Source organism: Balearica regulorum, chromosome 17 (assembly GCF_011004875.1).
Source record: "Balearica regulorum gibbericeps isolate bBalReg1 chromosome 17, bBalReg1.pri, whole genome shotgun sequence".
Classification (NCBI taxonomy): domain Eukaryota; kingdom Metazoa; phylum Chordata; class Aves; order Gruiformes; family Gruidae; genus Balearica; species Balearica regulorum.
Window position 1 is genome coordinate 4,679,759 of NC_046200.1, and position 27,025 is coordinate 4,706,783.

The 27,025-nt window shown below is 48.3% G+C and overlaps 2 protein-coding genes and 5 non-coding genes across 7 annotated transcripts; 1 reads left to right on the plus strand and 6 right to left on the minus strand.

The window, feature by feature from the left end:
- Positions 1–2,389: 2,389 nt before the first annotated feature.
- Positions 2,390–3,911, minus strand: LOC142604321 (polyubiquitin-B). The gene is made up of 2 exons (XM_075770199.1): positions 3,774–3,911; positions 2,390–3,247 (listed from the first exon to the last, which is right to left on the minus strand). Exon 2 carries the CDS (start codon positions 3,239–3,241, stop codon positions 2,552–2,554), a length of 690 nt encoding a protein of 229 aa, XP_075626314.1. The 5' UTR covers positions 3,242–3,247; positions 3,774–3,911; the 3' UTR covers positions 2,390–2,551.
- A 2,565-nt stretch (positions 3,912–6,476) lies between these two features.
- TRNAA-UGC (transfer RNA alanine (anticodon UGC)) lies at positions 6,477–6,548 on the minus strand. The gene has a single exon. It is a non-coding gene; the product is annotated as a tRNA-Ala (tRNA).
- A 404-nt stretch (positions 6,549–6,952) lies between these two features.
- On the minus strand, positions 6,953–7,024 carry TRNAD-GUC (transfer RNA aspartic acid (anticodon GUC)). The gene has a single exon. It is a non-coding gene; the product is annotated as a tRNA-Asp (tRNA).
- A 238-nt stretch (positions 7,025–7,262) lies between these two features.
- TRNAF-GAA (transfer RNA phenylalanine (anticodon GAA)) lies at positions 7,263–7,335 on the minus strand. The gene has a single exon. It is a non-coding gene; the product is annotated as a tRNA-Phe (tRNA).
- Positions 7,336–7,719: 384 nt separating this feature from the next.
- On the minus strand, positions 7,720–7,791 carry TRNAD-GUC (transfer RNA aspartic acid (anticodon GUC)). The gene has a single exon. It is a non-coding gene; the product is annotated as a tRNA-Asp (tRNA).
- A 207-nt stretch (positions 7,792–7,998) lies between these two features.
- TRNAA-UGC (transfer RNA alanine (anticodon UGC)) lies at positions 7,999–8,070 on the plus strand. The gene has a single exon. It is a non-coding gene; the product is annotated as a tRNA-Ala (tRNA).
- Positions 8,071–9,534: 1,464 nt separating this feature from the next.
- On the minus strand, positions 9,535–26,921 carry DHX37 (DEAH-box helicase 37). The gene is made up of 27 exons (XM_075770200.1): positions 26,734–26,921; positions 25,838–26,007; positions 24,612–24,724; positions 23,546–23,873; positions 22,717–22,865; positions 21,881–21,973; positions 21,293–21,389; positions 20,791–20,904; positions 20,247–20,348; positions 19,638–19,752; positions 19,164–19,259; positions 18,467–18,543; positions 17,576–17,714; positions 17,241–17,317; positions 16,429–16,661; positions 15,874–15,985; positions 15,173–15,279; positions 14,617–14,805; positions 14,372–14,496; positions 13,972–14,088; positions 13,672–13,844; positions 13,162–13,276; positions 12,606–12,743; positions 12,160–12,254; positions 11,623–11,696; positions 10,614–10,711; positions 9,535–9,941 (listed from the first exon to the last, which is right to left on the minus strand). The coding sequence occupies exons 1-27, from the start codon at positions 26,837–26,839 to the stop codon at positions 9,859–9,861; spliced, it is 3,435 nt and encodes a 1,144-aa protein (XP_075626315.1). The 5' UTR covers positions 26,840–26,921; the 3' UTR covers positions 9,535–9,858.
- Positions 26,922–27,025: the final 104 nt, after the last annotated feature.

Here is a 27,025-nt window from a genome sequence, read left to right on the forward strand (position 1 = left end):
AGAAAAAAACAAAGAGTCCGGTTTGTGACAGCCTATTTTAAAATACTTACACGCATCATCCTGCTGTCCAAACTGTAAATTGATCTGAGCTAAAGGGTCTAGGAGCTGGAGTGCATCTACCTGCAAAATGCTGTCTCCGTGACACGACGTGTGTGGGGAGACGCAAGCCCACGGCTCCCACCCGGGCAGAGGCCGGGACAGCAGGGGACTCGACTCTTGCCATGGCCTTCACCTTGGTGGAACACCTGCATTTGTGGCTTTAGGCTTAATGATGTCTTTTTTCATTCTAGACCTTTTTCCTCGCTTGTTGCCTGTGTTTAATTGCTGGAGCAATTAATACATCTCTAACACCAGCCGGGTCTCAGCAGTGGAGGCAGCTGCTGGCTGTACCCCGTTTTCCCAGCAGCGATGCTATCAGACCCAGCACAAAGCACGTGCTGCGTTTTCCTTTCCTTTAAAACATTTTGCTAGAAAGAAACCCTGTGAAAGGAGTTTTCCTTCAAAAAACAACCCAAGTAAGTCAGGAGACACACCGAGGCACTGTGGGACAACGCAAACCCGGTGAAGTTGTCTGAAGAGACAGCAGGTACTTTCATGGTTAGAACAAAAGACATCCTTAACGTTTAGGAAATGCTTTACTGTTTTCATCAAATGTTGCTGTTCTGTGGTTTATCGTACCCGAGCTGTGGTCTCTGCTCTGCCACCCTTAACAATCCTTTGAAGTTCATCGAATCCAGCAAAGTCACCTGCAGAGATCAGCACTTGGGCTTAGCTTAGAGACCACGGCACAGGTTTCTCCTCCAAGCTCTCCGCTTTGCCTGGTTGCAGCACAGCTTCTTGGAGCGCACGCCAGGCTGTTACATATTTCTACGGCATTGTCGGTTTTAAGTATGGCATTGTAGGGTTTTTTTTTCACAGGCATTTAAAATAAAACAATTCCTTAAAACACATCGCTGCAGTCAGTCATGTAGGCTTTGGGCATTCATGGAGCATCCTCATGTCCTCCTGCAGCTCTTCCCCCTCAGCAATCAAGCTGCCTTCAAACCAGAACTGCCTGCAGTTTTTTCCAGCTTGCTTTATTTATCATTGGATTTCCAAGGGAAAGCTTCCCAGGCACATAGAGAAAGGAGCTACAAAAATGTAACCAGGCTGCAGCTGCTTCCTTTTTACCCAGGAGCAACTCCCTTCACCCCAGAAGCCCCCGGAGCTGGATCAGACACCACACTTACAGAGCCCCATCACAGCATACCCAACCCTGCACAAGAGCTGCTCCATTTTCAATTGCCGCAAAAATTCAAGCGATTGGGAGGCCAGAAAACCATACAATCTCAAGCTTTATTGCTCATTTTTCTGGAGGGTTCAGTTCCATCAATTCCAGACTACATAAATGGAGGAAGGGTCCCTGAGGACACTGCACCAGCACCACCCGTGAAGCTCCCACCCAGCCCAGCACCTACCACCATCCCATGGAGCCCTCCAGCGACACACCTGGAACCCCAACATGACACGCACCAGCTCTTACCTGGCATGGGTTTTAGCTCAGTGGCATCAAAAGCTTCCTCCAATTCAGCAGATCTTCATTATCCAAACACATTCCTCGCAGACCACAAGGCACTAAAAGTATCTTCCACTTCTCCCGGTAATTAGCAATCTGCTTTACGAGTCAAACCCTCCTACCCCACCCTTCCCCTGAACAGTGTAAGATCACTTCAGCCCCCACTACATCCCCTTCCAAAGTCCCACCCCAGCTCATCAGGGCCATCTCTGCTCAGCCCCATCCCCAGCACAGCGTGGTTAGCTACTGGTGAGCTCCTACGTTCAGCCACCTCCACTTCACAATGAAGTACTTTAGTGGAGACTTCCCTTAGCTAGTGTTTTTAGCTAGTGTTTGCTTTAGCTCATTAATACTGTAGTATTTCCACTTAGTGAAAGCTAGAATGAAAGTACACTCCAAAATAAGGAACCGAGTATGTCTGAAGTTTGCTCAATATGCTCAAGCTTTTTAAAAAAGTCTGCCCCATAACTGGATGATGCAAGACTTCACTCTAGCCACACCACTTCTCCAGCCCCAGGCCTGAGGGCTGCAGGGCCAAGTTACACTCCACGGCTGCCCAGCACAGCCTCAGAGCAGGCTGCTGGCCTTGGATGAACCCCCCAAGGGCAGGACCAGGAATTACTGGGCAGAGCAGTTATCAAACCTCCCAGCTCAGAAACAATTGCAGTTTCATGTTACACACACATGCTTATACAACCTAACAGCTGCATAACATCTGCAGACTGGCATTGAACTTCAGCTAGTCATGAGAACACTTATACAACCTCAGGGAAACCAGAGCTGAAGCATTAGTACCACGTAAGCCTTGCATAAGGCAGTTTTGCAATACCCCTGTATGGGAAAGCTATGTAATTATAATTTATTAGCAAAATTGGCTAACGGCATAAACAGTTGTTCACATAACGTGAGACATGAACTTTTGCGGATGCAACAGCTTTATTGGAATGAACAAGTGCAGAGAAACTTTTACAAGGAAGCAAGCAACAACCAGCCAGTTCAGTTACCACCCCTCAGGCGCAGCACGAGGTGCAGGGTGGATTCCTTCTGGATGTTGTAGTCGGACAGGGTGCGACCATCTTCCAGCTGCTTGCCAGCAAAGATCAGCCTCTGCTGATCGGGAGGAATGCCTTCCTTGTCCTGGATCTTGGCCTTGACATTCTCAATGGTGTCACTGGGCTCAACCTCCAGGGTGATGGTCTTGCCTGTCAAGGTCTTCACAAAGATCTGCATGCCACCCCTCAGGCGCAGCACGAGGTGCAGGGTGGATTCCTTCTGGATGTTGTAGTCAGACAGGGTGCGACCATCTTCCAGCTGCTTGCCAGCAAAGATCAACCTCTGCTGATCGGGAGGAATGCCTTCCTTGTCCTGGATCTTGGCCTTGACATTCTCAATGGTGTCACTGGGCTCGACTTCCAGAGTGATGGTCTTGCCTGTCAGGGTCTTCACAAAGATCTGCATGCCACCCCTCAGGCGCAGCACAAGGTGCAGGGTGGATTCCTTCTGGATGTTGTAGTCAGACAGGGTGCGACCATCTTCCAGCTGCTTGCCAGCAAAGATCAACCTCTGCTGATCGGGAGGAATGCCTTCCTTGTCCTGGATCTTGGCCTTGACATTCTCTATGGTGTCACTGGGCTCGACCTCCAGGGTGATGGTCTTGCCTGTCAGGGTCTTCACAAAAATCTGCATTTTTCTCTGGAAGAAGACAAGTCACTGTCGTTACTTTTCCCCCTCCTTGCCACAGGAAGCTGCAGCGAGCCCCCCCGGGGCACACGCCGCTGGGTTCCCGCTCCGTGGGAGGGGCCTGCCGCCCCGCCCTGTGACATCACAGCAGAGGAACAACCCACACGCCCGAGAGAGGCGGAGCCACCCGCCCCCCTGCCCTTCCCGCCCAAGGCGCGCGCCGGCCACCATCTTGAGATGCCGCTGCGCGTGCGCAGCCGCCATTTTCCCGGTGGCTGCCCGCACTCCCCCCTCCCGCCCATCTCCGCCACCGGCTCGCGGTGCTGCCACTAAGGGAAATGGGAACGTCGCGGCCCGCGCCCCTCCCCCCGCAGCCCGCCATCTCCTCAGCCACATCCCTTTTCCCCCTCAGCACACACATATCTCCCACCCGGCCAGCTAGCACGAATCTAAGCCCTGCCGCCGCCACAACAACGAGCGGCGCTATCCTCCGCTTTACTCGCGAAAGTACAGCGAAAGCAAGAAACGGCGCACTCACCACAGCGCTCGCGGGCCAAGCGGACAGCACAACAACTCCGAGTTCTGCACAACCGTAACTGCGCCACACATTCCCCTCCCGCCCCTTATATAGCTTCTTTCGCCCCGCCCCCGCGGCTCAGATCACTCCGCCAGGCACTATTTTTCCTGTGGCGCCCGCCACAGCTCTACTGGGGGATTAAAGAAGCGAGGCCCGGCAGCGCGGAGGAGCCAGTGCTTGCGAAGTGATTTGACCCGGGCTGGCGGGAGGGGGGCGGTATTAAGTGCGCAAAGGAGCGTGGGGAAAAACCTGGTGTGGAACTGCCGGAGCGGGGCCAGGGCCTGGGCGGGGGTAGGTGTGTGCTGCGGTGCCTCGGGGAGCCAAGCCCTTCGAATTTTGGAGACGCCTCTGTGGCTACAGGTTCTTGTCAGCGCCTTACGTTTTATTCAGGGATTTAAAGCCCTGCAGTTGCGTCACAGTTTCAAAAGTGCCTCCTTGATTTTCTTCCTAGAGGTAGGGTGAGGGGCAGCTCTGCCGGGAGGGCAGAGCTCTGAGGTGCCTGCAGGGAGAGGGACCGTTGTCTTAGTCCCAAGGAAAACGTGTATTTCTATTTAAGAAGCCTCCGATGTGTTTCAGCACGCTAGAGGGAGAGAAGCAGCGGGGGAGTGTGGTTTCCCCTGCTCAGGACTGGTGTGAGCAGGTACAAACCTGCTGGGCCTGGTACAGGTGGAGCCTGCCGGCAGGTTTGTGCCACCATGGCCTGTGGAACCAGGCACGGGGAAAACATGTCGGTGTCCAGCTGCCGTAACGATGCTGAGATGCCCGCCAGAGCAGCCTGAAGGGCAGAGACCACACCAAGGCAGGGAGGCTGCAGGAGGCTCCTGCCAGGGGACAGGGAGCAGGCAGCCCAGAGAGGGGAGAGGTGAAGTAAGGGATGAAAAAGGCCTGATGGACAAAGAGATCTGAGTCCTGCAGGCATCACTCTGCCTGAGGTACAATCAGTGAGTATATATATATATGCACACATAAAGTGGAGTATGCATTTCAGATACAATGGAGTTTATAACTCAGGACTAAGGACTTGCCACGGGGGTAAAATCAATCATAAATAGAAGTAATAATAATAATGCCTATTTCATATTCTGTTCTCACAGAGCACCTTCTGGTAGATCTCTTGCACTCTGCTGGCTCCTGTGCCATCCTAATCAAGCTCTAGAGCGATTCAAGGGCATAGCTGAGAACAAAATGGGGCTTTGTTTGCAAGATTCATGAGATGCCATTCGGTTCAATCCGCCTACACGATCCTGTGTTTGCCTGCACCCAAGGAAAACCGCTGCCTACCAAAGGGACGCAGATAACACCCAGGGCTGCACACCAGCAGGAAAGGAGCAGAGGCCCAGCAGCCCAGCAACAGCTTTGTGATTGGTTTGAGGAAACCGGCCTGCGTTCGTCTGACACATGGAGCTTTTACAGGAGGAGAATCCTCTGGGGACCTTCTCTACCACTGGTGCGTTGTGTTAAAACTCACCATGGCAGGAGTAATAGTGATAATAATCTCAAATACCCGGGTCATTTAGCTGGGGAAAAAAAAAAAATCCACAAAAGTCTTTTGGTTTTGTTTCAGGTTAAAATCATGTGCATTTGGAGTTGTACAAACATAAAAGATGGGAATAGCCTTTCAGATTTAGGTCTTTCCTCATCTGAAAGTGAGTAAGAATGCTAAGCTAGTTCTTTTAGTTACATTCAGGACTGGTCTGAAAATAGTTGAAAAGGCATGTGGCAATGTGTTTCGTGACAAGATGGAGTTTTGCAATGGGAAGAAATTAAGATGATAGAGTGCTGTTCTTTGTGTGTTTAGGGTGAGCAGCCAACTGCTGAGCATCCTGAGTGAGTTTGTAACTGATGTCTGAACCAAACAGTGGAGCAGCACATTCCTAAAGGTTCAGATTTGTGTTATATTCACACGACAAGGCAGATGTTAGGTCCTGCTGCAACAGAGCCGTTAAATACGTCTGGCTGGTTTGCAGAACAGTGCTTTCCTCAGCAGGGAGGGGCTTTCTGTGAACAAAGCCGCTCCGTGTTTCTCCTACACTGTGTAGTGTACCCCTTGCTATGATTTCAAGACAAGCTTGGTGAATAATAATCTGTTGGTCCTAATAGGCCATGACCTGTTATACCAAGAAATACTGATTTTCCATCCCCAAAAGTCTGACACTTCATGCATATTACTTCAAACTCTCTGGGGCAGGAACCATCTCTTCCTTGTGTTCATGTGCAGGGGATGTTTGAGAAGTACAGCTGCCCAGAGAGATCTTGTCCAGGGAGCTGTTTACAACAGGGATGTTCACACTTAGCAGTGCTGTAGCCAAACATTTGGCACAAAATAACAACTAGAAGAACACCAGTAAATAAACAGCACAAGGAGCATTTTAACTGCTCTGGCAGGAAAGGTAGTTTTCCATCTGTTGCTAGTCAGGTCTCCCCTACCAGAGTGAGCTGGATATGCTGTTGAAATACCCAGACACACGAGAATCTTGTGTGTTTGCATAGTCCTGAGGAAAACCAAATGACAAAAAAAAAAAAAAAGCCATTTTATGCCACTGGGAAACTGCCACCGTGGGCCTTCCTGGGCAGCGGGTTCACGGTGCAGTTTTCTGTTGTTTAACCCTGGATAAAATACATCAATCAGAGAAAAAAAAAAAAAAGAAAAGAGCAAGGCTGTGCTGGAGATGCCGGGGATTGAACCCGGGGCCTCATACATGCAAAGCATGCGCTCTACCGCTGAGCTACATCCCCCTGCCCCGCGCTGCCCGCCCTGCCTGCCGGCCAGGTCCGTGCCCGGCCGGGCCGCGCTCCCCGCCCGCCCGCTCTCCTCCTTTAACGGGACCGATGGGGGAAAGCAGCGCAGCGGTGTATGCGGGGAATGGAGGGCAGCGCCCCGCCACGCAGTGAGGAGACACGGGCAGCCGTGTGCGCCCCTGCCCCGGCATCGGGCTGTGAGCGCAGGGCGGCACTGCGCGAAGCTACGTGTGGACTTCAGACAGCTCTTAGAAGTACGGCAACACTCTGGGTTCGCACGCACAAAACTGTGGTATTTGTTTTTGTTTGTTTTGGGCTTTTTTTTTTTTTTAATCCTTCGGAAATTAGAAAAATCCGTGCCAGAAGAAAAATTAAGTTTTTAAAAAAAAAATTGATGCAACCTCCCCGTCGGGGAATCGAACCCCGGTCTCCCGCGTGACAGGCGGGGATACTCACCACTATACTAACGAGGACGGCTTCTTAGCTCATTCGGGCGGGTCCGGCCATACCGGAGCACCCGTCGGGCAGAGGGGATTTACCGCAGTCGCCCCCACAGGGAAACGGTTCCTGCCGCAAAATCCGCACACGCGTCAGCGGTGACACCCGCGGCAGCTGCCCCTCGCCCGGCGCAGGGACCGCAGACCTGGTCCCGCTCCGCTCGGCGGCAAAAGGACCCGTCGTCAGCCATAGAGTGATGGCTGAAAAACGTTTTGCCGAAACCCGGGATCGAACCAGGGACCTTTAGATCTTCAGTCTAACGCTCTCCCAACTGAGCTATTTCGGCGCCCGAAAGCCCCCACATTGGCCGCGGATACGACCCCGCCCAGCGCACCCGTGGGTGCCCGTGGCCCCGGCCGTTGCCCGCCCTCCCCACCCGGGGTTCACCCACACGGCGGCACCGCCCGGTTCCAGGGTCGCGCTGCTTTCCAATACCCCGCAGGGTGGGGCTGGGTCCCAAGCAACCCCCAAATGCCAGCGGCGGCGGCGGGGCGCTCCCAGCAGAAGGCACGCTGAGGAGAGCGGCGGAACCCGATCCCCCCCTCTCCGGGCATCAAAAAACAGCTCGGCCCGCTTCACTTTGCGACCTCACAGGCTGCCCCCCACGGGGGGTGACGCGGCCACCCGTGCCCGCCGCGGGAAAACCGCAACCGGGACCAAAATATGCGGCCTCCCCGTCGGGGAATCGAACCCCGGTCTCCCGCGTGACAGGCGGGGATACTCACCACTATACTAACGAGGACGGACACACGAAAAGATGTTCCCGCCTTCCACTCTAAGGACGCGGCCGCTTCCCGCAGCGCGGAGCTCGCACGGACACGGCGGCCGCGCAGCCCCGGCGCCGCTCCCGCAGCTGCTGCCGGCCCGGAGCGGAGCGATCCGCCCGCTGGCTCTGACGGGCGGCGTGCGGAGCCCTGTACATGCGCTGTGCGGAGAACGCTAACAGCCAGGGGATGTAGCTCAGTGGTAGAGCGCATGCTTTGCATGTATGAGGCCCCGGGTTCAATCCCCGGCATCTCCACTTGTTTTTCTTCCCCCCGCTTCGGGGGAAGGGCGAGTTTCCTGCCAAGGCGTTTGTTTTGCTTTCTCTTATCCAGTTTCCCGAAGCAGCCCTAATTTCAGTTTTGTATTTTGTAAATAGGCTCGATATTTTCTTTTTTTTCGTTCCCTTCCACGAGCACAAAACAGTTTGCAAACTTCTGCTGCAATTCTTGCTTGAGAAAGGAGCCCAACCAAGAGCTCACAGCACCCTCCTGCCTGCGGTTATTACTAAACACTACAGCATTGCAGCATTTGCGTTACAAACACACAGCTACAACAGGGTATTTTCCCTTCTTACTCAAAAACAAAAGCTAATGTTTCATCAGCGTTAGATATTTTTAACAGTTATTTGTGTCCTGGCCTGCAGCCCCTGCCGTGCATGGGAGCAGCGGGTGCAGGAATTCCAGCAGCTTCTGTGCTCGAGTTGCACCAGCTTCCTCCAGAGCGTGGGGGCAGGAGGGTCCCTGCCCGCACCTTCTCACGTAGAAGCAACAGCAAATTAACACAGCATGAGCTCAGTATTTACCAAGGAGGAAAAAGATTAGGTGAAAGGAAAGGTAAACTCAAGCCATACGTTTTCTTCCAGGACTACCGATATTTCTTGCTGCAAAATTAGCAGATGGTGTAGTTAAAGTCTGCCCCGTTTCTTAAAAGCTGCTGCGTTCCCAAAAGTGCTCCAGGCCATGAAAGGCAGGGTGGCTCAGGAGCACCAGGCTGTCCAAAACAGTACTGGTAGAGCAAGGGCACCAGGAGATCAGAGCGTTTGCAGCAGCGAGCAAGGTATGAGATTTGAAAAAAAAAATATTGAAAACAAGATTAATGGATACCCTGAAGTCATGGCAAATTCCCAGAGAAGCAGGAAAAGAAATATTAGGACTGTACTGGGTCTGGCTGGGCTGAAGTTCATTTCTTGATGGCAGCCCACCTACTGCTGTGTTTTGGATCTGTGACTAAACCAGTGTTGATAACACACTGGTATTTTGGCTGTGGCTGAGCAGTGCTTGCACAGCGTCAGGGCTTTCTCTTCTTTCCCTTCTCGGCTTCCCCCAGGAGTCAGCTGGGGGTGGGCAAGACACCGGGAGGGGGCACAACCAGGACAACTGACCTGAGCTGGCCAAAGGGACGGTCTGTGCCGTACAATGTCATGCTTGGATACCAACTGTTATCATGTGAAAAGTGGCAAGGGATTACCTTTGCATTCTTTGGCTTTTTTTCCTCCATCTTCATCTTCTTCCCTTCACTAATTAAACTATCTTTACCTCAACCCACAAGTTTTCTCACTTTGCGCTTCCTGTCCTGCTGAGCTGCTGCCCAGGGTCAACCCACGACGAAGACCAAAGGTTCGGTCTGCCTTTGGATCCGCAGTCACGCATGAGGAAGGGTCCACAAAGGTCTGAAATTCTGCTGCTTAGTGCAGCATCTCACACAGAAAACATTTCTCCCATCCAAACCAAGAACTATACATATTTATTATAGTCCATATGACTAATATAGTCCAAAGAGAAATTTCAGATTAAAAAAAAAAAATCTGTAAAATACAATGGATAAAATTATCCAAATATTAATATTACAAAATACCAGCACAACAACTGGTAAGGCTTCTGGGAACACAGGCGGCTTCCTAGAAAACAGAATAACACCCAGTTCACTTACAAAAAGGTATCACTAACACTTAGCAAGTCCATCTGTGTCATCAGATTTCCAAGGAAACCCAAGCTCTCCAAACACCTTGGAGAAGAGGAGTCCACTGAGAACAGAGCCAGGCACTTCACAGTGCTACCGGTGGCCACTCCTTGGCTAGGTCATCATGCATAGCTTCAGGGATCCACTGACAATAGGCTGCGAGCAAATCTGGAACGAAAGAGAGGAGTGACAAGAAGGGTATGGGAGTGAGGGACTGGAGCGGTTTTGCTGGTAAGATGAGGTCCTGTGGCGTCAGGCTGCTCGCAGGCAGGCTGGGGAATGAGGGCACCTCTCCGGCTGAGAGCAAGGACCAGCTTTCCGTCACAGTGCTGGAGCCTGGACACCTGCAGGCAGCTATAAAAGTATCAAGTATGGGAGAATTACTGGGAAAGCTATTGCTGCAATCCCACTTGGAGGATTTTTTTTTTTTTTTTATACTTTGCTGCTGCTTCTATAAAGAACTGTGACAAACTGGTACCCTAATATCGCACAAAATCCAGTTTACCTGGCAAAGAATTTTTCCTGTATGCACTGACAGTATCATTGTAGTCTATTTTTTCAAAAGCCCAAACCGAACATTTTAACTGTGATTAGAACTACAGAAAAAAACCCACCCTTAAAATTCAAAGAAATGTTGCTTTCTAAAGTACAGGAAACTCCAGTCCTTCACAAGAACCAAACACAGAGCATTATTTTTTCTGGTAAGAAAACAGGAAATATTTGGAGTGTATCAAGTGAAACTGTCCATTTTTAAAATTATAATTCAAAATGCCAACTGCAGTTGAGGTACTGCAAAGCCTGCACCGATATGACTAATAATTAAGCAAGCAGGACACTTACATTTAGGATTTTTCTTCCATGCAGCCAGTAAAGCATCGCGATTGTCACAATTTTCTGCAACTAGAGCCTGCAGGAGGGCTTCTGTCCTGGGCTGAAGTCTAAATCAGTCCAAAATAAAACAGTGCAATAAAACAATGTTCATTAGCAAAGTGTTACAGCATTCAGCTTACTCTTCATATTTTTAAAAGGCTAAAATATAGATGTAGAAACACATGACCTCTGGATACAGACACACAGCACTGGCTCAGAAAAGTAGAGTTCACTAGAAGTAGCTTCCTCCCCCTACCACAACTTTTTGTTGTTAGAACCAGCAGCAGGTTGCTCTTGTTGCTGACAGCGTGAAGTTGTCTGCTATGCAGCTGCACAGCACGCAGTAAAGCAAGAAGGAATCCCTAGCTCCCCTGCTGAACTCCGAATTGACTAAAACAGGGAAACACTTTGTCATTGTAGGACCCTCAGATAACATCAGTGACTTGAAGATTTTCAAAATCCTTGCATCTATCAACTCCATGAAAACTCCTAGAAGCCTCAGAGAAAGCTTGTTTTGGTAAACAAGCGAGGACATCGGGGGGATAGTGAGGGAAGCAATACCTGACAGTCCTTTTGAGGGTCACAGTTCTACAAATGTAATCAAAACCACAAGAAAAACAAGGTCTGTTGGAAACTTGTTTTTGAAAAGAAATAAAGACAGGATAATTGGCCAAACTGCAAAGAAAAGCAAGGAAAGTAGTAGTGCTCATCTGACAGTTCCTTACACATGTGAGCAATTTATTTGTAAGCAGCAGCCCGCAGAGGTCAGTGTGACCAGCGGGTTGCATGTGTTCTTCCATTACTGCCCTTACAATTGCCCAATTCTCTTGAGACACAATTTTTCTTGGTAAGAAAACTCATTTTCCTCTCCCTGTAGCTACAGCCAAGATCACTATCTAGAACACCCTTCCCAGCATTGAATTTTTTTAATTTAAAAGGAAGTTAAAAGTCCTCAGTGGAGATAACGAACTAAACTTACTTGGACCACGTCTTCAGCATTATGAGGGGGCTGGACAGCAGACACCGGCTATAAGGACTCAACTTTTCAATGACCTGGAAGATTTGTTATAAGGAGTATATAATGAACAAGGTAAATTAATTGTTCTGTGGAGACAATCATCAATGAACTTGGACTTCTACAGATTTCCATCCCATACCCTCTATTACCATCTCTCTCCCATCCACGTCTCCACACCAATCTTGTCCTGACTGGCTTGCTAGATGACTTGTATCTCAGAATGGACAAAGACATGAGCTATACCTTTTCTCCTTTGCAAAAAACCCAGGACTTAAATTTGGGGGTCTCTTTCACCCAAATGCTGATTTTCATGCTGTTTTGTATTTTAAAGATATCTTTCCGACCCCACCAACTGCAGCAAACTCCTCCAGCCACCAGCAAGTCATGAGGAATGGGCATGCACACAAAGAAAGAAGCCACAAAGCTCATCTCCTCCAAAAACTTGGCTAAAAACTTACTGATAACATCAAGGAAGTAATGCAGCTGGAACACACTCACCTTTCCTTCAAGCAGGAACCTGGCAAAGTATTTGTAGCGATCAATACCTTCTGGGTAATCAACTTCCACAGCAGGGAGCTGCCAGCTAACTCGATCTGGAAAGAAAGATCACACTGAGTCTCCTAAATGCTCGAAGAGGAGGGGACATTTCCAAGGGAGATGTGACAACACAGGTGCTAAGAGAAGTGGAGGATCCTGCCAGCATCCACCCAGCCTCGCTCCTTCACAGGGGGAGCAGATGGCCATAGAATGCCCATGCCAATGGGAAGATGCTGATATGGAAATGCTACAAATCCCACGGAGCTACTCAAACTGCTGTTAAGCTCTTTGAACAGTCCAAAGCTGGACCTTTCGGGTCTGCTGAGTCTTGTTAAAAGCAGCGTTAACAGTAACTACAGAGCAGCTCTCGGATAAAACTACCGAGTGACACTTTTCAAGACACTTACAGAAGACACTTGGCCTGTGACAGCGAATTCGGCCTGTGTCGGGGCAGTAAAATGGAGGAGGATTTTCCAGAGGCTTTCCAAAGTGGCAGTACGGTGGCAACAGGGCTGGAATCCACTCGGGTTCGACTGCGGACACACCTTAGGAAGGGAAAACACACACCTGAATGCAGGCTTACTGCCAGGAGCTGCTGCTCGCAAGCAATCCCACGAGTAAAGCACACGGTCAGGATCTCATCTCTACAGATTTACTCGTATCTCATTTCTCAAGTCAACTGTACATTCTTTTGTTGGGAGACTGGCCATAGGTACGTGTTGCTGACAGGGCTGGTGCAGAGCAGCTATTTCAGAAGCTGAGCTTTGCTCCAGCCCATTCTGCCAAAGGAAGAATAAACCAGGCCAATTTTCCCCTGGTCCAGATCTAGAAAGTATAAGGATCCAAATCTCAGGAGACACAACCACTCTGTAAGGAGAGCGCTCAGTCACCGCAGCAAGGGAAACGTTGTGCTGAGGTACTTCTGAACTCCTGCAGAACAAGTAGGGACCACAGCAGTCTCACCTTTCATGTACAGTTTTGTCGTCTCAACAATTTCTTGGTACACAACAAACTCTGGGAGCTGCTTGAAGAGGACTGAGCTTGGATGGATGAACACTGGGTCGTCCAGGAGAGCGGTCTGTAAGAAAGCACAGAAGATGGAAGCAGAGTACGATGAGTTACTGGCAATCCAATTTCTTGATTGCATCTAATTTCAGTCTCTCTCAGATGTACATTTATATGGTTTCCTCAAGTGAAGGAGGCTTTTAATAACCCCATAATTTTCTGCTTCACCTTCTCTGGAGACATCAAGCACTTTACAAGATGGAATAATGCTACTTCTTAGCTCTTTTATAACAATTCCTACGTGAAGACTGGGAAATTGCAACACTGGAAACTTAAGTACTACGGAGAGAAGTTGTAGAAAGCCAGTACATGCGGCACAAATGCCAGCCAGAAGCCCAGGCTTTGCACGGGACTGTCTTTCTGCGGCACAGACAGGGAAGAGGAATTTGGTCAAATCAAGCTGTTTACCTTGTAGGCATTTTTCCACTTTTCATCCAGAAGCTCTTCTGCCTGAACTCTGCGGGCAACATGATCCCCCAGCCCTGCCAGCACAATCTGTCTCAAGTAAGTTGCCTGAGCTTCTGTTGGGGGCTTCATCTTTGGATCAACGTAGAGGCCAGTATCAGTGCAGACCGAGTTCACTGTGGGGAGAAAAAAAAAGGTGAGTTAAGATTCAACAGAAAAGAAAAGGTTGCAACAAACAGCCCAGTTGATTTGTCACCCCTGGAAAGAGAATAAACACAGCAATTCCTCTCAAAACCCACTCACCTGCTGTTGTCAGCTGCCCCCTCAAGCGCCTGACTTCCAGCATGGCTTTGTATCGGATCCCATTTTCTTCACAGAATTTACGGGTACACCCAGCGTATTCACAGGCCCCCACTGCTCCTGGAAGTGAAGAGTCAGGTAGAGAAAACGACTCAGCCCAACAGTTCTCCTAATTAAACCAACTGCGGGACAGTACTGTCACGGTCGACATGTGTGTATCACAGTTCCCACTCATTGTTAGCCTGGGACACCGGCAGGCTGCTCAGAGAACAAACTAGAAAATATGCTGCTGGACTTAGCCCTACAGCACGGGGGTGGCTTGGTTGTGTAAAGCTGAGAGCTCACGGTGACGGGGAGAACAGAATGGAAGTTAAGAGTACAGGGAAATCGTTGTCTGCGATACCTAACATCACCATGAGGTCTCCCAGCTTCTGCATCGGCCCCTGTCCAGCCCAGATCCTTTGCATCTGTAAAAGCCTTGCTTTCCTCCCCTTCAGCTTCGCCGTCTCTTCCTCACTTACTGCTGGGCTAAAAGAAACACAAAACAGCATAAGTGAGTATTGTGCTTACACGCAGAGAGGCCTCAAAGAGAGGCGTCAGCTGTGACAAGGTGATGCATCCTGTAAATAGGATGTCAGGCTCACTCACCTGTCAAACTCTTCAAAAAGCTCCCGGACGGTCATTGCAGACACTATGGTAATGGTGTACGGCAGGCAGTTGTGCTGCCTGCTTAACGCCAACATCTTCGCATAGCGGGGGGCTACAGGAAAGGTGGCCATTATTCTGCCCAGGGGACTAATAGGGCAACTCAGCTTGGCTGCCAGCTGCTCCTTCAGCCTGGGAGAGGAAGAGAAAAATCTTTGTAATGAAGTAACTTCTGCATTAGAACAAGTTTGTGTTTCTGGTTTTGGCAGCCCGGTTATTTTGATGTGTTTTCTCAGGTTTTGTTACATGCTGGTCCCAAAGGCTGGGGGGAAAGATTCTTCCTCATGCAGCTCCCAGCAGTTTTTCCCTGCCCACAGGCACCCAGGGCAGGCAAAACAAACACAGGTGAACCAGAGACTGTTAAAACGATGCCCATCTCTGTACAAAAGCGCACCCTCAGATGCCAGGGCCGAGATGGAAAAGCAGGCGGGAGGACAGCAGTGCCCACTGCCTCGATACCTGGTGCCGAGAGGAAATTGTGGGAGACCACAGACATTACCTTCCTGTCACAGGGGGTTCCTTCAAGGCACCCAGGGCTATCAGCAACTCCTCAGCTGCTGCAAGAGCTTCTGTTGGAGGTGGTGTTGGGAACGGGAAGTTGATTACCTACAGACACCAAGGGAAAATGCCGCTCAGTACATCACCGACACCGCTCCCATTGCAAAACAGAGTCTGAAGGCAGTAAGAAGTCCTGGAAGGGTGTGAAACCCTCCCCACTGGTTACACAGACCAAAGAAAAACATTTAGGATGTTTGCCAGGAGCGAGAGGAAAGAACGTATAATGGGAGGAAACGCTCAGAACAAGAACATTAGGAAACAGGAATACCAGCGTCACCCTTAGCTGCCACTGACTCCAGGCACCGCCTAGGGCTGGCTGTTTTAAGCTCTAACTTTTGAGTATTGTGCTTTCTGAAAGTGCTCAAGTGTCTCCAAAAGACAACCCTGGTTTGGACAGGGATTTTTTTACTATTAAGAACATAAGAAAACTCTTATTACCTGAACAAACATGTCTGTTAAGGCCTGGTGGAATTTATAGCAGCTTCTGCAGTTTGCAGAACCAAAGTCAGGTCCTGGGATCCTAATTTCTAACACAAGGCGCAGCCTCAAGCAATGACGATAAAAGAGATTTGTGTTTGTTTCTGGCTCCTAGGGGCAACCACTTTAATGAGCGCTGTAGTACAAAGCCAATTTACACCTCACCTTTTCTATATTTAATGCTTTCATTTGCAGAATCAAGTCTTCTACCGGTCGCTTTGTTATTTCTGGAGCAGAAAATTTCTCGAAGTCCATGAAGACTGCTGAAGAGTATAACCTAGTGCATCAGAAATGCTGCTTAGAGACTTAAAAGAAATCTTAACTCAAAAGATATGCATGAAAAAATGTTAAGGGATTTAAAAAAAGGCAGCTGTGCGTACTATTTACATAACCATGTAATTATTTACATGGTTGGGGCATACCGCCTTGTTCACAAAAAGCTGGCTTGGCTTGGAGTGGAACCCATGCTAATCTGGCCACCAAAATAAAGGTTTTCAGCAAGAGAAAGCCCCCCAGAGAAGCCAAACTGTCAAACCAACATCACCAGTCCATGTTTGGCTTCACCTCTTCTACCTGAGTGAAGAGCAGACAAAACCAAAACATTTCAAGCAGCACTAGGTCCTCATGAAAGGGGCGGCAGGATGAGGGAAGCTGTCAAATTCACACTGAAACTCGTTCAGGTTTTGTTTCTCCAAACCCTCTCCGCGGCAGGTAGCTAACCTGTAACAGTGCCCTGGTTCCGTCCGGCCAGCCCGACCTGCCCGCTGGTTAGCTGAAGCTTGAGATATCCAAGTGACTCTGAAAGACGAAACCCCAGTAATTTTGTCGTAGAAGCGTTTCTTCACCTTTCCACAGTCAACCACGTATTTGATGCCTGGGATGGTAAGCGATGTTTCAGCCACGTTGGTGGCTACAACGCAGAGTCTCGTGCCAGGAGGGGGAGACCTGAATACCTACAAGAGACAGATGGACACCTGAATGGCATTGCCAACAACGGAAAAAAGACAGTCAACTTGGATGGGTTGCAAAGGGATGACAACGCATATGGCACTGCAGGCAAAACCCAGGAGTGAGACCAAAGGCTTAACTCTTTGTCTCCAGCTCTGGAGCTCTCTATCCAGCTCAGTTAATGCCTCAGAAACATCCACAGGGGCCCCAGGTGGAGCAGACACCAGTGTTGAGACTCATTTAGACATACTGCTGCCACCTTCGAAGCCCAAGAGGGAACGCAAGGATTTGTACGAACTGCCTGTTGGCTGCGGGATCCTGATGTGGCCATGACTAATTTTAACATGCCGCAGGACTGCCACTTTTCATCTCTCCCAACCTGGTGAAGGGGCACATTAGGGAGATCCCAGCCCAAGCCAGGCTTGCTCCGATCCCATCCCAACTTGCCCACTGGGCCATTCAAGTCTGCCCACGGATGGATAGTCCAAGATGGAAATTTGAACTCACAAAGCACATGTGACTTCAGACAACGATGGCACATATCTATAAGGATCATTTACTCATTGTGACAATAAATCCTTTACCTTTGCTTGCTTCTCTGGTGCTAGCAAAGAATAGAGCGGGAGCACGTAAAGTGGAAGGGATGAATCTGGTTTCTCATCTGTGAGGAAACAAACCAATATTCTTAAATACATGGTAAGTCAACTTCCAGGCTTAGCCCCAACAATGTCTTCACAAACACCTCTTCATTTAAACCCAGCAAAGTATTTGGTACAAAGCTGAAGCTGGAAAATCTTAACAGCTTTCCCATGACACAGGTCTGATGTGCTATCACACCAGTTCAGCAAAGGACAACTAGCTTATGTCACATTTCACAGGTGACAGGAGATAGAGAATCTTTAGTTCATAAGTTCCAAACCTTCTTCTGAGTCTCCATCTCCTAAATCAAGGTCGATATCAGACCCTGCAATATCATCATCAGTTTCAGCGTCTCTGTCTTCATCTCCTTCATCCGCTGGTACAACAGAGTAATTGTCCAGATCGATTTTGGGGAGTGTCTGAGAAAGACAGGAAAGACGACCACAGAGCATTAAGGCGGGGGGGACACACACAAACAGGACTTTTTATTGCTTTGAAAGCAAAGCTGAGCACTTAGTCCAAACATTTGTTGACCTGAAGGTGACAGCAGGATTGAGAGATTTCATTTGTATTTCAAGGCTGAGGTTCAGCATTTGGTAATAGTGAGAGTCAGGGGAAAATAACCCACATATTTTAAACAGCATCTTGTGCCAAACCAAGCTTCTTCACTTGGAAGATAATGAGAAAGGGTAAAATTTCTTTAATTCAGGCCCCTTCAGCTACCAGGATCCAATGTCAGCGGACAGTATATCTATAACATCAAGATCTCCTGCTAACAAAGCGCATGCAGGATTTGGGCGGAAGCCAAATGCTACCCTTCGACACAGATCAGTCCCAATTTTGGGTAACAAATGGCGAGCTAAGGAGCAGCTCTGGAGCCAGCACGTCTGGAACTCCTTCCATTACAGTTTTAATGGTCAGTACTCAACTGAAATCAATCTCCTACCCATAATATCCAGGGACACATTTTAGCACTCTGCTGCTCGTAATGCAGCAGTTACCAGCGTCGGCAGTATTCCCGCATTTCCTGAAGGGGACGTGTGTAGGCTACAAGGCTTCGGGCAAGTCTAGAACAGGCTGCTGAGAAACACAGCTACACAGGAGTACTGTTTTGCAGGGAGGTACCTGCTCCTTCCTGTCTCTTGGAGGAATTCTAGCCATCACACATTACCATAACTTTCTTCCGCTTCCTCGATTTCTTAAATTTTCTGGTTTCTTCCACAGATTCTTCTTTGTCATCATCTCCTCCTAATAAAACAGCCAGTGGAATTACTGTTAGCTGCGCATGCTTTCCTCTTAGAAAAGGTAGTGGGGAGAGTCTGGTCCCATTCCCATATTTCTGAGGACTCAAAAAGTGTCATGGTATGAGAGAAGCAAACAGGCCCATTGAAGGCAGAGGGCACAGGGATGACGCACAAGTTTTAACGTTATCATTCCATTTAGGAACCATACAGAGGATCGGCAGCAGCACTGCATACCCTGAGGTTTCAGAGACGATTAGCTGAGCTATATTAGAATTTAACTAACTTTCTAAAGTCATCTTGGGAAATTCCGCTATCCCAAAAAAATAGTCTCCAATAAGCAGTAGCTTTTCCAGTTTAATTCACAACCAACAGAGTAAGTGAAGAGATGCAATGGATGCTGAGGAACTGGAAGGCATCGTACCCATAAACCTTTTCCCCGAACACAAACGACAACCAGCACAAACTTAACAATCAGTCAGCAAAATCATCCACACTGAGCCCTTTCCCCAACCCTTGTTTTTTTGGTTTTTTTAAATAAAAGCTTTTATTTTTTAGGTGTAAAGCAAGCTCAGTTCTCAGTGACATAAATTCAAAGTTTAACAGTCCTTTATTCTAGAGCATTACCTGCAGAGTTGGTTTTTTTGAATGGAAAGGCTTTCCTTAGCCTTCTACAGAGAGAGTGAACTTCTGCCTGGCCTGTTAAAAACACCAAAATCCCACCTGCAAGAGAAGAAATCACTCTCAACCTCAGCACAGGTATTTCACCTTGGAAAGCTTCAGATCTCATTCTTGATAAAAGATAGGTTGAACATACTGTGAAGTAACATGGAGGAAGAGGGTGTTTGACCACATCTGTCTTCTACTATTCCCTCGAGAAGCATGCTAATGTAACTACGATTTAATTGAAGGGTAATTTTCACAAGAAAACCCTTCTATGTAAGAGCACACAATACATCACTGCAGTCAAATGTTCAACTTACAAAAAAAGCCCCTCACCACCTCACCCCAAAACAACAAAACCTCCCCAAAAAATCAACCCAGAAAACTTTAGACATGCTAAGTGTAAAGAATTTGAGAGGTTCTTGGCAGTGACCTTACCTGGGGGCAACATTCGATGGATTTTACACACCTTTCTGAAGCACTCCCCACTATAGTCATCTAGGGGGGTTTTCTTGTTAAAATGAACGGTTACAGGGAATTGCCTTGCATCTACCTAGAGAGGAAATACCAAAAAAAAAGGGATTGTTTGCTGTTGTAACTCCAGCACAATCATTACAGCTTTCACGGGAGAACTAGAAAAGCTCACCCTGTATTTCTGTTCAGCTCTTGTTTTTTGTAACCTACAAAACACCAGACCCACAGAAAGTTATCAGTGTCATCTACCCTGAACACCACAAAACCCAGCTAGAAACCAACACTTTTCTCTCTTTCAGACCATCAACTCGGACTGAGTTTTCCTAGTTCTCCTGAACTGTAACTTACAGTTTTTCAAGATAACCAGATTCTGCTTGGGCAGTTTTCTGATAAAAGTGGAAAGAAAAACACCAAGTCCCAAAAGAAACAACAGTCTAAACAAAATAACTAATTGATATCAGCACTAACTGGAAAGATTAGAGTGCCCCTATTTTTAAGTGAATTTTATAAAGGAAACCCTCACTGTATTTGAGCCATTACATCTGACGCAAATCCCGGTGAGGAGAACGATACCTGAATAACAGGAGGTGTAACAGAAAACAGCCTGTTGTTATCGGTGAAATCTTCAACGCGAAGGGTAGCTGACATGACGATCAGCTTCAGCGGCAGCCCCTTCTGCAGGGACACAATCGTGTTATTCTCTGCCTGACAGGACGCGCAGGTAAGCTACGCGGCACACGAACCCAGAGCTATTAGCAGGACTGGATACAAGTTTCAGCACCAAGGCGCTCAAAATCTAAGACACCAAGAGCACCGTGTCGAGCGACAGGACACGTGCAGCTTCAAACACAATGTGTCTTAAAATACACAAAACCCCACGCTAACAATCCTGATGCTGACAGTGACCTGCCTCTAAACCACTCCACAGGTATGAACATGTACTATTTTTCCCCTTTTTGTAGGCTTTGTGCTTCTTCAATCATACAGAAAGACAAACATGTTATCTGAGCATTATTTCACGGTTTCTAACAGATTTCTGTCACACAGACCCTCCTCATGCCTAACATCCCCCTTCCCGGCACACCTGCACCTAACACGGAAATTCTGCTTCTCTTACCTTTTCACGAAGGGGCACGATGCGAGACAAGAGGCCTATCAAGATATCCGTGTACATACTCCTTTCGTGGGCTTCATCGATAATAACGACTCTGTACTTCGAAAGCAGAAAGTCCTGAGAAGAGAGAGTGATTTCACCACACGAAGCCTCACCCAAAACCATCTTTAAGTCAAGACAACCTATGGCTGCACAAACACTGACCCCTGCCATCCTCATGGCTGTAGTCTCTCCCACATATATGAGCAGAGTTTAATGCATTTACCCTACACGAAGCAGCCTACTCCCCCAGACTCTCTTCCTCGCTCTCTTTTTACACAGCGAGATAATCTACCATTCCAGCTTGGGCAGGAAATAAAGGGTTGAGATGAAATACATCTCCGGTGCTGAAAGGGATTTTGCTTTGAAAGGTTGGCAAGAAATCCACGCAAAGCAACTGGCCTCTCTTTCTAGCTATACAAAACAAAATACTGTCTTTTTTGTAACACCAAGGATAGCAACTTACCTTCTGAATTTCTTTCAGCAGCACACCATCTGTCATGAACTTGATTTGTGTTTCATCTGTAACATTGCCTTCATATCGGATCTGATATGAAACCACTCTGTGAGGCAATACCAGGGTAGCCACAAGAAAAAGCATGGGGAGAAACAGAAAATTCATGTTCAGACCAGGAGGCAGCCTTCAGCCTAATGAAATTAAGACCTGACGCCACGCCAAGAGACAAAGCACAGCGGCAGCTCCCCAGAGCCTAGTGTGCACAAACCGCCAGAAGCTGGGTTATACAGCAATTTCACCTCGAATTATTTCACCATTATGGGACACTTTCTCATACGGAGACAAACTAAGACCACTTCCCACACTCCATCAAGTTACTTTTCTCTCTGATAAGTAACTTACAACCATTAATAGCAACAAATCTGCATGTGGGGTTTTTTTTTAATAGACAACCCCACAGATGAGTTCATAAGTAACCCTCCCACAGTTCTTCGCCAGAGACGGAACAAGTAATGCGCGAGTCTCAATTTCAGTCCATCAGGTACACAGAGCACCCGAGCGTTATCCTCCTAGCGAGGTCCCAAGCTTTTTTCTCACCTGTGCGACAAGTTCATTTCCTTAGCGACCCGCTGGGACATGGACACTGCAGCCACACGCCGAGGCTCAGTGATCCCAATTGTACCGTTGGAACTAAAGAGGGAAGGAAAGAAAAGGAGGGGTTGTTTGGCTGTTTTAAAGAGAGAAACACGTAGAAAGATGACAACAGGATTTCTGCACAGTGACTCTGAATTAAGTAGTTATCACTTATACAATAGTATCACTTTGGGATTGCCCATCTATGTGTATTGATCTAAAAGGCACGTGTCACGAGAATTTTTTCCCCAAATGTTGTCTCCGTAATTCCAGTTCACTGGACTCCAGCCCCCCCGGACACCCCTTTGGCCACGGGGTCCACTTCAGAGAAGAAACTCAGGCTGGGGCAGCAGCACAGGAGCTGGATGTACCCTGCTGCAGCTCGCAAGGAGCATCTTAGGAGGTGCCTGAGCTTAGAAGCGTTACCAATAGTGCCAGACGAGCCACAGCTATTTTCAAAGATTTTTTTTTTTAGAAGTATGGACATTTTCTTGCAAAGGTGAAAACAAACCTCTGTTAAAATATGTAAGATGGGCAGGCAATAAAGCCCCTCTCTGAAGACTTTGAAGAAAACTTTTACCATAGAGGTTTCAAAAGATTGCTTACATGGACAGACTTTTACAGTCGGTCTTACTCCCTTCAGATTTCGTAAAAGCCCACTCAACATGGCCACTACCACTGCACAGAAAAGACCGGGTTCAGTTCAGCCATATCAAAAGAAAAGAAACAAAATCAGAAGTGATTGAGCTCAGCTTGAATTTTTCTAATTACATTTGCTGCATATAAAAGGCGACTCATACCTGGCATAGCCAGCTTCATAGAGAAACTGCGGGACTTGGGTGGTTTTACCGCTTCCCGTCTCTCCGCAGATGATGACAATGGGGTTCTCACTAATGGCCTCCATGATAACTTGCTCTTCAGCTAGGATTGGAAGCTTTAGTCTTGCTTCCTAAATAATATAAAACACACATTTTACTTGTGCTGTTTTGTCTCTTGGTCCCTTTTTGTTTTCCCCAGGACTGAAAACAGTTACCTACCTCAGCCCACAGAAAGGAATTCTGCAAGCTTTGTGGCTTGGAAGCTGTAAACCAGCTAGTATCACACCAGCACATCCAAGAACTAGAGTCATCCCAACAGCTTCCCAGAAAGCAGCTGGCAAGCCCTGCACTTCTATTTGTGAAACTTCACAGTCCCTCGAGTTTATTAATACAGCACTTCAAGCAAAAACTGCAGAGCTTTTCCCATTTCTACAGAACGCCCTACCTACGGCAAATGGAATGAAACTATCCAGCAGAAGATACAGCATAATGGAGAGCTAAAAGTGACTTCACAAGATTTTCCAGGGAAGAACAACAAAAGACTGCTAATAGATTCTCTATTTTAAAGTAGACACAAATGCTTATATCCTAAAACAAAACTAGTTTTCCTTCTGCTAGACTAGACAGACTTAAAGCTCAGAAATGTACGTGGACAACCTGCCAGACCGAGGACCCTACGTGGACACTGCTGCCAGGCAGTGTTGGCAAGAGACAAAAGATAATGCTGCGGCGTCCGCAGTCACCTAATTTGATGGAAGGTACCATAATCCTCAGCCCCTTAACAAGCACTTCACTGTGCACAGAGCCTCACCTGAATCTCAGGAGACCTGTCCACCGGAATGAACACTGCGGGCTTGCAAGGCGGTTTGGCAGAGGCTGTCTGGCAAACGGGCGCACTCGGACCGGCCGGCTGCTGGTTAGCCACTGCCGCCTTCGCAGCCTCCTCCGGCTTTTCCGCAGTATTCAAATCACTCGCTGAAGACTTTTCAGTTTCTTGTATCTGCTCTTCCTTCTCCTCCTCAGAGCTACTGGGCTCCTCCTCAGGCTCCGACTGTGAATCTGAGCTGCGTCTTCTCTTGTTTGCACCACCAATGCTCCTGATCTTCTCAGGTACGGCAGTCCCTGGCTCCTGTATCATCCTAGAACAGAACATCAACACGTGAACTACGTTTGGGCCAATGTTCTCCAGGTCCTCAAGCCAGACACGTCTTCCACACCAACCAGAAAAGTCTCATCATCAGAAGTGACCGCCTGAGCCTGAACCCAGGTTTTACTCAAATAGGGAAAACTTCCACCCCTTGGGTGCAGTGCAGCGCCAGAACAGGTCACCCGGAGAGGTTAACCCAGTTCTCCAAGGATCTCCATTCTTGGAGGTTTTCACAGCCCTGCTAGGAAAATCCTGATTGCTGGATTCACATCTAAGCACGCTCTATACTGCTATTTATTAATTTCTTTAGAAGACATCTTTGTAGTTCAATTTATTTCAGCTTCTGCCAAATGCAGCTCTGATAAATCCTGTAACTAAGGACTGCATCAGTTGATGTTTTCCAATACAACAAAAAAAGTAAACGTTTATCCACCAATTATGTAGTTTAGCATAATGTGTAAGAGTATGCAGATGTAATTGCCACCTACTTCATTCCTTATGAAAGGGAAGACCAAGTTATTTTAAATAACATCTCAAGATGTCAGTCAAACAAGAAAATAACAGTATTATCAGCTAAAAATAGAAAATTATTTAAATCAATCTATTCTGAAGAACCTGTATGCAGTAAGAAGAAAAAAAAAAAATAAATCGAGCAAAAAAAGCTAAGAAGGTTGCCAAGTTTTCAACCACAGCGATAAATTAGAATGGTTCTTTCCAAATAATGCTTTACCTTTTAGTCTGATACATGCGCTCCCCAATGCCCAGTTTGGAAGTAGTGTACAGAAGTTTCATTTCTGCCTCAGAAGCTTGGACCTCGTTCAGCTTGCTCAGCAACTCAGCTCGCTATTTGGGGGAAAAAAACAAATTAGTGCTTATTTTCACAAGGAAAGAATTTAATTTCAGGCTTTCTGCTTGAGTTTTAAAGGGTGTGCTCTGGCAAATCTCGCTGTGAAGTTGTAAAGATGTTGCTGCTGCTACATGGTAAGTCCTCCCCGATGAGGATTTCAGCCCTGCACTACAGCAAAACCAGAAATGGAGCCTGGATCCTTCATCGCCGCAATGAAAAGCTCAGCTGCATCCTTCAAACAACAGCAACGAAAATGGATTCAAACTAAAACGCTGGAGCGAGGGCTGGCGCAATGGAAGGCTCCCTTCAACTCCCTCACGTGGGACACGGCGCAGACCAGAGGTCAGACAGCCACAGTTTAAAATTACCTCCAAAAATAGAGTTCATTCATCTGAGCCATTACTCAGGTGCTAAAATGAACAGGAATTTTGCCTGGAAAGCTTTTACAAAGATGGAAAAGCTCTATTTGCATAGAGAAACTACACAAGAGCTGGAAATAACTCTTTCAGAAGTGCCAGCAGTAGCAGAGTTAGGGGTGCATCAAGCTTTGCATTTTGCAGCAGGACAAAACTTCTCATACAATCTGTAAGAGTGCTTTTAAAATATAACGTCATTTACTCTGCTAGTGATGTACTTCACTCACCTGTTCGGTCAGGGTCAAAGAGAAAATGGGAACCAGGACCCAGAAACGAACCAGGACCCAGAAACGGTGCGTTCCTGCAACACCTGAGCCACGGAGAGGGAGGGGAATGCGTTTCCCCGCGGAGTTACGCTCACGAGGCCATGGGTGGTGGTGTGTTTTGGCCAAAACGCCCAGCGAAGGGACAGCTAACGCCATCCTAAGATAAACTCTTCAGCTTCAGCATCTGCACGTCCTTGAGAGGCCCCGGACACTTCACATCCCAACACCACTCTGCAGAGCGATCGCTCCACCTCTGGTTTTTCACACCAGCGGCGCAATCGCATCGCGTACTGGGGATTGACAGCGTCACAGCGCAAGGGAAACCTCAACGGCTGCTTCTCAACACCAACCTTTCCCACACGCTGACGTTAAGCTCTCACTGTAACAGAACTCACAAAGCTGGAGTTACCAGCCTGCCGCAACGTACCTGTTGTTTCTTTTCCTTCTGCTCTAAAACTCTCTGCAGGTTTTTCTTCTGTTTCTTGCTTAGGGGTTTCTTCTGTTGTTGCACAACACAGGCTATTTTTTTCTTCTTGGCTTTTTTTGCTGGCAGGACCAGGGCATTACTTCCATCAATTCCCTTCAGCGTTGCTTCATCTGAAAGCATGCGTTCGATTATTCCCCTGTGCCAGGAGGGTTATTTTCAGCACGCCCGCAGCCTTATCGCAAACCACACCAGATTTAGCTGTTTTAAACAGACACGACCCTCGCCCCCGGCCAAAAAAAAGTCCCACATCATCATCGAGGGCAAAAAACCGGGGGCTCGATAACCCTGCGCTCGCTTCTGGCCGTGAGGGTAATTTTCCTTGACTTACGTAACAACCCTATGAAATTCTTGCTTTTTTTATTTAGTTTTTACCTAATTCCCCAGGGTCAGGCCACAGAATGCCTTGGGGTGACCCTGCGGCCTCCCGCCTCTCCCACACACCAGCAGTTTTTAATACTAAACCCCCGTATTTGCTAAAGTTCGAGTAATAAAAATAGTATAATAAACGTGGGGTGTTTTTTAAATAATATTCGAGAATGCAAACGTGAAAGGTAAAAATATTTTCAATAACCGCTTTCATAAAGACTTCCTTAACTGCAGCGATTGCTTGAATAGAGCAATTAATGCGAAGCCCCGAATAAACTTTTAAACGATAACGCTACCGCTCGCAACGAAAGGGTAAGACACGCCAACCCTTCTCATCTCAGCACCTCCACAGCCACGCTACCCCCGCTCCCGGCTCACGCCTGCCATAACGAGCATAACGCCCGCGTAAGAGGCGAGACGCGCCGGGCCGAGCGGTCCCGACACGCCGTCCGGGCCGGGGCCCACCGCACCTCCCAGCTCCAGCGGCAGCTCCAGCGGCTCGGCGGCGGGCGGGGGCTGCACGGAGCCCTGAGGCAGCCGCGCCTTCCAGTTGTGCCTGCGGCGCGCCCGGCCCATGGCGGCGGCGGCGGCGGCGGGAGCGGCCCGGCCCGGCCACACGTGCGGGTCCCGGCGGCCGCCGCTTCCGGGCTCCGCCAGGTCTCGCGAGAAAGGGGCGGGGCGGCGCGCGCAGGCGCGGGGTTCGGCGCCGGTGGCGGGAGCTGCCGCCGCGGGCTGCGGGGGGGGGGGGTGGGGGGGGCTGCC